General features: G+C 37.5%; 1 protein-coding gene across 1 annotated transcript; it reads left to right on the top strand.

Annotated features, from left to right (window-relative positions):
- Positions 1 to 406: 406 nt before the first annotated feature.
- On the top strand, positions 407 to 10,514 carry LOC108333199 (uncharacterized). The gene is made up of 7 exons (XM_017568572.2): positions 407 to 618; positions 710 to 822; positions 2,736 to 2,804; positions 2,905 to 2,963; positions 3,285 to 3,345; positions 3,426 to 3,479; positions 9,920 to 10,514. Exons 1-7 carry the CDS (start codon positions 468 to 470, stop codon positions 10,202 to 10,204), a joined length of 792 nt encoding a protein of 263 aa, XP_017424061.1. The 5' UTR covers positions 407 to 467; the 3' UTR covers positions 10,205 to 10,514.
- Positions 10,515 to 10,740: the final 226 nt, after the last annotated feature.

Genomic DNA, 10,740 nt, shown 5'->3' with positions numbered 1-10,740 from the left:
GATAGGATAGACTGAATTTAATATTTTTTTACTTGCTAATAAGTGAGCCGAGTTGAGTTAATTCACTAAATTATCAATTTATAATACTTTTTGACAACACTGACTCATTAAAAATAATCAATAAATATTAAATTTAACAAAAAAATTATAATTAACTTAACAAAATTCCTTTATTAAAAAATAAATAATATTTTAATATCTAAAATTATTAATTATAAAAACACAATAAGAAAAATCTGTTAAAAATTTATTATTAATTATAAAAAATATATTGTTACTTTTAAAAAATGTGTTATATGAATTTATATTGTTTTTATTATATTTTAAAGAGTGTCTAAGTGCACTGTTGATTTTTAATTTTAAAAAACATGAATACTCTTTTTCCCTAAAGAACAAAACTATACATTTGATTTCGAATGCTTAGTCTCCAACGGATAGAGGAGAAAGAAGAAAAGGGGAAGTGAAGAATGGAAATCACTGCCCTAAAATCCCTTAACATTCCAACCCCATTTCACTTTCCATCATCTAAATTCTCTCCCTTTTGTCAATTCACTTTCTTTCACTTCAAACCTTTTCTCACTTCTTCCTCATGTCGCTTCTCCCCCCATTGCTCTCTCAGTAATTTCACATTTCTCACTCTTTCGCTATTTTTATTTGTGGGTAATTTGCTTTTTCTTATTCCAAAGTTGATTTTGTTCTTGTGTTACAGATGGGTCAACTAAGATCGTAACCAAGGAAGGTGCTTTGCCTCGCGGCGTTGGAGAGGCTGTCAGTGAAGCATCATGTTCCAAGTTTCTTCAGGTTGTGCTCGTGTCACCTCAGGTAACAACAGCATTCCCTTCAACTAGTTTTCTTTTTACTCAAATTACTGTTATTTGTTTGCTTCTTGTGTAACTTTTTCTTTTTGTTAGTTTTTGAAATTTTTAGTACGGTACTTACTGAAGCATTGAGTTAGTCCCAAAACTTATAAAAATTAAATAAAATTAAAGCTGATATTTACCTGTAGCTGTTTATGCAAGTTGGTTTTGTTATGAAGCAACCTTTGCTGGTATTATTGGCTTGTTAATCGGTCAATCCATTTTGCACGAAGAAGAGATTGCAGAATGGAAGAGATGAAGCTTCAACAATAAACATAATGTCATGCAGATTATTGAATTGAAGTCATTACTCAATCCTTAGAATTTGGATGTGAACTTTAAGTCAACCTTACGAAACTTATAAGTGAGACATTCTTTAGTTTGGCCTCGAGTCGATCAAACACCATGGTGTTAAAGATTAGACATCTCAGACATGAAATATCAGGACTAGAAATATATGGGCGGTTTGATTGTTCCCAATACCGGATAATCAATAGACTTAACAATACTTGTTAACATAAACTTTGATATCATCTTAGAATCTGAGTTTCAACTTAACTCAACCTTACAAAATCAACTTATTAGGTAAGAATTGTCCTTGGCTTGTATACGTTAGTTTGACTATCATTTATGTTGTCAATGGTTTCTCAATGTTCAATAACCTTCTTAGTTTAACCTTAGAAAAACAACTTACAAGTTGAGATATACTTTATGTTCTCAAAGTTAGAATTACAAGCAGATTACATTTGGGTGGGTGCAAATCCAAGTTCAACCTCCCTTGATTAGTACTCTGTTGTAGTACTAATTAAATAATTTTCGAGTTCTAAGAGATTAGTTTTACTTTTTTTTATTTGAATAAAATTTTATTTGTCAAACCTGTCCGTGCATCTGATAGAACCCATGGTTCCAAGACTATGTCTATACTACATGAGACCATCAACCTGAGACTGCTAGACCAAAGATTCAGACCTATAATTCTATGAGGTGCAAGTTCCCGGCCTTTGGAGTAATTGGGACGGAGTATGCATCCCTTTCATCATTACCTAGGTTGAGTTACAATGAGAATGCATTACAAAAGTGGTGGTAGCATATGAGGGAGGTTAGGCTAGCTAATCTGGCTTATACTTAGGCATGAGAAAACACTTCTTCTAGGAGAGGAAGCATCGCTATATTATCTTTGTTAATCAGTTTTGGATAATTTCAATACTGCGGATATTTTGTATGGGAATAACTATCTGCTAAACAGTTATTTTGTTGGATAGATGGTGGTTAAAGTTAGGATATAAGAGAAAAAATGCATAAAAGTATCAGTATGATTGAATCAGATGGTGTGTAAGTTCATACAGAGGTGAAACTCCTCCCAAGAAAGATTTTTCCTAACTTTAAGCAACATCTGATTCAATAATACTGATATTTTTTATGCATATTTTCTCTTGTATCCTAACAACACTGCCTATATATTACAAGAGAGACTGGTTTATGACAATTTCCTGCTAATTCCCCCGACAATTGCTCATATCAAAAGAATTAAGAAAATAATGATCTAACTATGCATTTGCATATAACTGATCTGTGATCATTCACGTAATTTTTCAATAATATATTTTGTTGAGAATATTGTAATAAGGAAATGGATAGATATTAACTTCAAAATGATAATGATGATGAAAAAACAAAATGGTTATTGTTGGACTGGTACAAGAGTTTTGCAATTTAAATTGAAAGATATTATAATTCAAATCACTTTAAAGAAGTAAGGAAATTAAAGCTCTAAATATTAAAATTGGCCTCGATAACCCTTGATTTAGCTTAGAGTTAGAATTAAATTATAGTTTTAATTACTGAAAGATGTTCTGGGATTTATTTTGTCCTTGGTAGATTCCAGGAAACACAGGGTGCATTGCTAGAACATGTGCAGCATCAAATGTTGGATTACACTTAGTTGGGGTGAATTTTACTCTCTATATCTGAATATTTTTTATATTTGATGACAAGATTGTTATCTATTTTTGTGTTGCAAAATACTAATGATAGGCTCTGCATTCAGCCATTAGGATTTCAGGTGGATGATACTAAGCTAAAGCGAGCTGGATTGGATTACTGGCCGTATCCGTGGATATATGCTTATTGAATTTTGATTTTTTTCCCTCACTTGCATCTCTCCAATACTAGACCAACACTTCTACCATACAGGGTAGTATGTAATTGTCTATCATTTTTTATTATGAATGCCTGACTCTGGATTTTAAGTCTTCTAAAGCTTTGTTTTTTATGGGGTGAAGTGTGTTGCTGTTCTAGTATAACGCATCTAGTAGTTTTAACTGATCTAATATTGTTTTGTTCAAAATGAAAATAAAAACTGCTATGAAATTGACATAATTGCTTTGCTGCTTTTTGTTTGTTTTCCATTATTAACATTTAATGCAGATATGTGGTTGTTAAGGTTCATGATTCTTGGGCAGATTTTCGTGATTATTTTAGGCAACAGGTGATTACCGTTCAGATAAATTCAATATATCATCATCTCCTTTGACTCCACATGTGACATGTTTCCATCGTTTGGCACAGGAGGGTGAAAAGCGGTTGCTAGCTTTTACAAAGAGGGGAACTCAAATTCATTCTGTGAGTTGCCCACTATAGCATAGTTCCTTTAATTACAGCATTTATCCTGTTGATGCTTGATGTTTGTAATGCCATTACATCTCCGAAGGTCATCTTATAATGAAATTCTTCTTTTATCTTTAAATAAAAGTTGATGATTTTGTTTTCAATCCTCAGTAGTTTCTCTATATAGAGCATGGTGTTAGAATAATTATTAAGTCTACCTATGATTAGTAGAGCAGGACCTAAAGTAGGTAGCTGTGTGTTGGGTTATCTATAATGATTGTTCCTAGCAGTCTAGGACAATCTCTTCATCTTCCATCTATCTATTGTATCAGATTTTTATCTATATAAATAATAGAACTGAGAAGGGTCTTTCAAGCCCTTTAGAACTATTTTTCTCTGTTTTAGATCTCAAGTTGGTATCAGAGCAGGTTCATCCTGCTCTGGTTTCTGTCCTGGTTGTCCACCAGCACTGTCACTGCTGTTTGCACCTGTCCGGTGCCGTTCGCCGTTGTCCGCGGCTGTCTCGCCACTATCTGCAGCTGTCAACTGCAGTCTGAAGTTCTTCAACTTGGTTGTCCACCATCTCGCATCTGTCCGCTGCTGTCCACCGCCGTCCGCCGCCGTCCGCCGCCGTCCGCCGTCACTGTTCCGTCCGGCGACCACTGAATCTAGTTCGCCTCTTCACGCGATAGCCAACCCCACCGGTGGGTTCGCCTGATTCTCCTCCACGCTCCGCCACGCGCAGCCTCTTTGTGCGCTGCGAACAGGCGCGTGCTGTCCACGCGCCGCCCTCTGCTCACCGGAAAGTCGCCGCGCCACCTCCATAGCTGTCGCCCTCTGCTCCTCTGTCCGTTCTGACCCTCAAAATCTTACTTTGGTGTGTCCAGAAGCTCCCCTTTAAGAAAACCCTAAGAAACCCTCTAGGGTTTTCTGGTTCTTCACGGTTTTTCTGGTTCCTTTTCCTGTTTTTATCAAAGAATGGCGTCTGGAAGTGCTCTTTCTTTCTCTGGAAGTCCCTCAATCACTTCCGAAAAGCTAAATGGAAAGAATTATCTGTGTTGGTCTGCTGCTGTGGAAATGTGGTTCCTTGGTCAAGGACATTATGACCACCTTGAGCAGGATGGGAGCCAAGTTCCTTCTGACAAAGCTGAACAATGGAAACAAGCTGATTTCCAATTGTGTGCCCTATTGTGGCAATCTGTGGAACCACGGCTTTTGATATCTCTGAGAGCGTTCAAGACATGTTACACTTTTTGGAAGAAAGCTCAAAGCATTTATGCTAATGATATTCAACGTCTCTATGATACCGCAAACAAGCTCGCCTGTCTCAAAATGACAGACCATGATATGGTCTCCTTCATGACTGAAGCCCAAGCAGCTGTGGAAGAATTGAGAATGTTCTTGGAAGTGGAATCTTCAGAAGATATCAAAAAGAAGCTTGACAAGTATTATATGGTGATGATCCTCCGTGCTTTGCATCCAGATTTGAATCACATCAGAGATCAACTTCTGACAAGTCATGAGGTCCCTTCCTTGGAAGCCTTGACCACACGTCTTCTTCGTGTTCCGGTGTCTCAGTCTCAGGAAGCTCATGAAACAATGGAACCATCTGTCATGGTTGCCACGCGAGGAAGAGGAGGACGTGGCACTAGAGGAGGAGGACGTGGAGGTCGAGGACGTCCACAATGCTCTTACTGTAAGAGAGTGGGTCACACCCAAGAAAACTGCTACTACTTGCATGGCTTTCCTTCAAAAACCGCCAATATCTCTAAGGCTGAAACTTCCACTTCCAACTCCAAGTTCACTGAGGAAGAGTATCAAGAGTATCTGCGATTAAAGTCTAACCGTTTGGCGCAATCATCTCAGTCCCCAAGTACGTCCACAGCTTGCATTTCTCAATCCATGGAAGGTCTAAATTCATGGGTAATTGACTCGGGTGCTTCTGATCACATTTCTGGTAATACCTCATTGTTCTCAACCCTTTCCCTCCAAGAAAAACCCCATTTCATTACCCTTGCAAATGGCTCTAAAACTTGTTCAAAGGGAGTCGGTCAAGTCTCCCTGTCTCCCTCTCTAACTCTGAAATCTGTTCTTTTTGTCCCTAACTGTCCATTCAATTTAATTTCCCTAAGTCAGTTAACCAAAATGTTACCTTGTTCAATAACTTTCGATTCAAAATCTTTTGTTATACAGGAGCGTGGCTCGGGGAGACAAATTGGAGAAGGATATGAAGCTGGAGGTTTATACCATTTTGGATCTCGTCTACGGGTATCTTGTGTTGTAGCTCTTCCCCCTAAAGTGTTACATGATCGGTTTGGCCATCCTCACTTGTCAAAGTTAAAAAAGATGTGTCCTAAACTTAGTGGTCTTCAGACTTTAGAATGTGAGTCATGTCAACTAGGAAAACATGTTAGATCTGTCTTTCCTAAAAGGTCTCAATCAATGTGTACTTCTAGTTTCTCTATTATTCATTCTGATGTCTGGGGACCTAGTCGCGTCTCTTCTTTTGGTTTTAGGTATTTTGTTACTTTTATTGATGAGTATTCTAGATGTACTTGGGTTTATCTAATGAAAGATCGCTCTGAATTGTTACCCATTTTCACATCTTTTTTGAATGAAATCAAGAACCAATTTGGTCACGTAATTAAAGTCTTAAGAAGTGATAATGCTAAAGAGTATTTCTCATCAACTTTTTCTTCACTTCTTAGCTCCCATGGTATTTTGCATCAGTCCACTTGTCCTCATACACCCCAGCAAAATGGTATAGCCGAAAGAAAAAATAGACACTTGGTTGAAACGGCTCGTACCCTTTTGCTTGGTGCTAATATTCCTGTTCATCATTGGGGGGATGCCATCTTAACTGCATGTTTTCTTATTAATAGGATGCCTTCCTCCTCTCTCAATAATAAAGTCCCTTTCTCCATTCTCTTTCCCAATGATCCTCTCTTTCACACCTCTCCTCGAGTCTTTGGTTGTGTTTGTTTTGTTCATGACATGTCTCCGGGGCTCGACAAGCTCTCTGCTCGTGCGATCAAATGTGTCTTTTTGGGCTATTCTCGGCTTCAAAAAGGGTACCGGTGTTACTCTCCTGAAACCAAAAAGTACTACATGTCTGCTAATGTTACCTTCTTTGAACAAACACCTTTCTTCTCTCCCTCTGTTCAAGATGTTCATATCCTCCACCAGTTCCTTCCTCTTCCAGTGGTTGAGTCTAATATCTCCAATGCCTCAGTCAATCCAAGTCATGCCCAAGGTCCTCCCGAACCTTCCTCTCCACATACTGATATCCTTCGACATAGTACCCCGGTGAGTAATCCTCTTCCAGACAATGGTGGATCTCCTCCTTTAGATTCTTCTCCGTTACCATCTCCTGTCACGCCTCCTGGTGAAGATGATTCTGGTTGGCCCATTGCTCTCAGAAAAGGTACTTGTTCCACTCGAAACCCTCATCCCATTTATAATTTTCTTAGTTATCACAGAGTGTCGCCCTCCTTTTATTCCCTTTTATCCTCAGTATCTCCTGTGGTTATTCCTAAAAATGTGAAAGAAGCACTTGATCATCCTGGATGGCGACAAGCCATGATTGAAGAAATGCAGGCTCTTGACCACAGTCATACTTGGGAGCTTGTGCCACTTCCCCCGGGCAAAAAGGCTGTTGGTTGTCGATGGGTATATGCAATTAAAGTCGGCCCTAATGGTGAAATTGATATGCTCAAAGCCCGGCTGGTTGCAAAAGGGTACACTCAGGTTTATGGTCTTGATTATTGTGACACCTTTTCTCCCGTGGCAAAGATGACTACCATTCGATTGTTCTTTGCAATGGCAGCCATTCGTCATTGGCCACTTCATCAGTTGGATATCAAAAATGCCTTTCTCCATGGTGATCTTGAGGAAGAAGTTTATATGGAGCAACCTCCAGGGTTTGTTGCTCAGGGGGAGTCTGGTATGGTTTGTAAATTGAACCAATCTCTATATGGGTTCAAGCAATCACCACGTGCTTGGTTTGGAAAGTTTAGCTCCATTGTTCAAAAATTTGGACTAAAACGCAGTGAAGCAGATCATTCAGTCTTTTATTATCATTCGTCTCCTGGGAAATGTGTTTACTTGATAGTATATGTTGATGATATAGTTATTACAGGAAATGATACTGCTGGAATATCTCAATTGAAGGAGTACTTGTGTAGACATTTCCAAACCAAGGATCTTGGGAGCCTCAAATACTTCCTAGGCATTGAAGTAGCTCAGTCAAAAGATGGAGTTGTAATCTCCCAAAGGAAGTATGCTCTGGATATTTTGCAAGAAACAGGCATGATTGATTGTAGACCGGTTGATAGCCCTATGGATCCAAATCAAAAATTAACAACAGAAGGTGAATTATTCTCCGACCCGGAGAGATATAGGAGGCTAGTTGGAAAACTAATCTATCTCACTATTACAAGGCCGGATCTATCTTTTGTAGTTGGAGTGGTTAGTCAGTTTATGCAAGCTCCATGTGTTGGCCATTGGAATGCTATCATTCGCATTCTAAGGTATGTGAAAAAGGCTCCCGGGCAAGGGCTGTTATATGAAGAAAAAGGAAGCCTTCAGGTATCAGGATATTGTGATGCTGATTGGGCAGGTTCTCCTATTGATAGACAATCTACTACTGGATATTGTGTTTTCCTTGGAGGAAACATTATCTCATGGAAAAATAAGAAACAAAATGTAGTGGCTCGATCAACAGCTGATAGGGCAATGGCTTCATTAACATGTGAACTTATATGGGTGAAGCAGTTCCTTCAAGAGCTTAACTTCTGTGGCATCCAAAGTATGAAGATGTATTGTGATAACCAAGCTGCTCTTCACATTGCATCAAATCCAGTGTTTCACGAGAGAACCAAACATATAGAAATTGATTGTCATTTTGTTCGGGAAAAATTATTGTCAAAAGAAATATGTACTGAGTTTGTTGGATCAAATGACCAACTCGCAGATGTGTTGACTAAGTCGTTAAGGGGACCTCGGATTGAGTTTATTTGTTCCAAGCTTGGTACATACAATTTGTATGCTCCAGCTTGAGGGGGAGTGTTACAATAATTATTAAGTCTACCTATGATTAGTAGAGCAGGGCCTAAAGTAGGTAGTTGTGTGTTGGGTTATCTATAATGATTGTTCCTAGCAGTCTAGGACAATCTCTTCATCTTCCATCTATCTATTGTATCAGATTTTTATCTATATAAATAATAGAACTGAGAAGGGTCTTTCAAGCCCCTTAGAACTATTTTTCTCTGTTTTAGATCTCAAGTCATGGAAACTCACAAAATACAAATTTGGAATCCCCATAGCAACCTTCTTACTCTACATTGTCTACAACTAATAGGAAACATGGGAACAGAATCATGGTATTACCATTTATGAGGAGATACTGAATGTCGGTGAAGACTGATAATGACATGTAATCAAGTTTTAGTTATAAATAAATCTACACTGTATCCTGAAGCTATTGGTGAGGGTATTTTGCTATGTTAGAGCATGTTAGAATGAAGCGTTCTTCCAACCATCCCCCCCCCCCCCCCCTATAAAAAAAAGAAGAAAGAATTGAGCATTACGTCCAGATGAAGTAAATGTAAAGCTCTTTGTATGCAGTATTCTAAGTTTTCCAAAATCTGTCAAGTGTGTGATCTGACTCAACATTTGCTTCCCGGATTAAATTAATCTGGGGTACAATTGTCAAGTGGAACCAGGTCTTGATTATGACTTTCTCACTTACCTATGACGTGGTTTTTGAGAGTGGATCATTTGGGGTTTGGTAGAAACCAGGGGGTATTCTCATATTAGATTGATTTTAACTGAAAAGCCAACTGATCCATTCTAAACTTCTAATCAGTTTTCTGTTAATATAAGCTATTTTATTCAAAATGTAAAACCATAATCCAGTCCTATTTAAATTGGTCCGCTTTAGAAAGATTTTTTTTTTCTTTTATTTTACACGTCTAAACTGATTTATAAAATACACTAACTATAGGTTTAAACGAATTCATGATAATACATCAAAATACAGTCAAGTTCTTAATAGCTAAAGTCTAAATATAATTTCAAATAAATTGTCAATCTTACAATTAGTCTAAATCCAAGAGGGAATTAACTTTTAGTGGAGGAATACTAGCAAAGTTCTTAAACAAGTATAGGTAATCTATAAATTTTATAGGATTATATTGATCTGTATTTTAAAACCTATCAAATCCAGTTTTTTCTTTTCTTTTCTTTTTCTTTGGGTGTTTAGTATTTGCATAGGCATTAGCCAGGAGCCTTCGACATTATTGTCCATCAGTTTTCTTTTCTTTTCTTTTATTGGACATCTCATGAAGCAAAGATTACTTATCATGTATTGAAAGTAGTGTGTAACTAAACATCCATAAAGCAATATAAGAAAACTGTAAACATGCCTATAATTGTGGTTCCTTCTCACTCTACAGGAGTTTTCCTACAGAAAAGGTGACTATCTTTTGTTTGGTTCTGAAACAAGTGGCCTGCCTCCTGAAGCCTTGTTAGACTGCAAAACTGAACCATTTGGTGGAGGGACTATCAAAATCCCCATGGTTGAGACTTATGTCAGATGTTTGAATCTGTCTGTAAGTGTTGGCATAGCTTTGTATGAAGCTTCCAGACAACTAAACTACGAGTCACTTCAGGTACCTTCAGAAAGCCATATTGATACTACTGTGGAAGAATCATTTATTGCTGAAGACATTTTTGCTTGAATATCATAAATATTTTATTCTACACAAGGGGGTTGGTACCATTTTGCTGGTTAATTGAGATGGAAAATGTCTGTTTCACTCTGAATTAGTTACTCCCAAATCTGCACCCAATTCCATAAATACAACTCACTTACATGTGCCACTAGATTTTGTGGAGATTATGTATCAAAATTTTGTACCAATCCACATGTAATATCATTGTAATCTAATTAGTTGTGCCACTTATTGTGGAGGATTAGTTTAACATTTTCATTCAATCTGTGGAATATTGAAAAGAGGAAGGATAAAGAATCACATTTTTACCTTTTCATTTTGTCCATTTGTCTGCATGAGCAATTTCATTAACTTATATGGAATCTTTTTTGTACACAGATTATGATTTTTTGAGATTGTACACCCTCCCTGGTGTTTCACTCTATACATGTGTTGATTGTGTGAAAAACTTTTCATTCACTCCTTATCAATGAAGTTCTCCCTTAGATTGGATCCATTTCAACATCAACCAAACAATCTAAGTTTTCAAAAAATAGAAAAGT

This window comes from Vigna angularis, chromosome 11 (genome assembly GCF_016808095.1).
Source record: "Vigna angularis cultivar LongXiaoDou No.4 chromosome 11, ASM1680809v1, whole genome shotgun sequence".
Taxonomy (NCBI): domain Eukaryota; kingdom Viridiplantae; phylum Streptophyta; class Magnoliopsida; order Fabales; family Fabaceae; genus Vigna; species Vigna angularis.
This window is presented reverse-complemented; position numbering and strand designations above follow the sequence as displayed.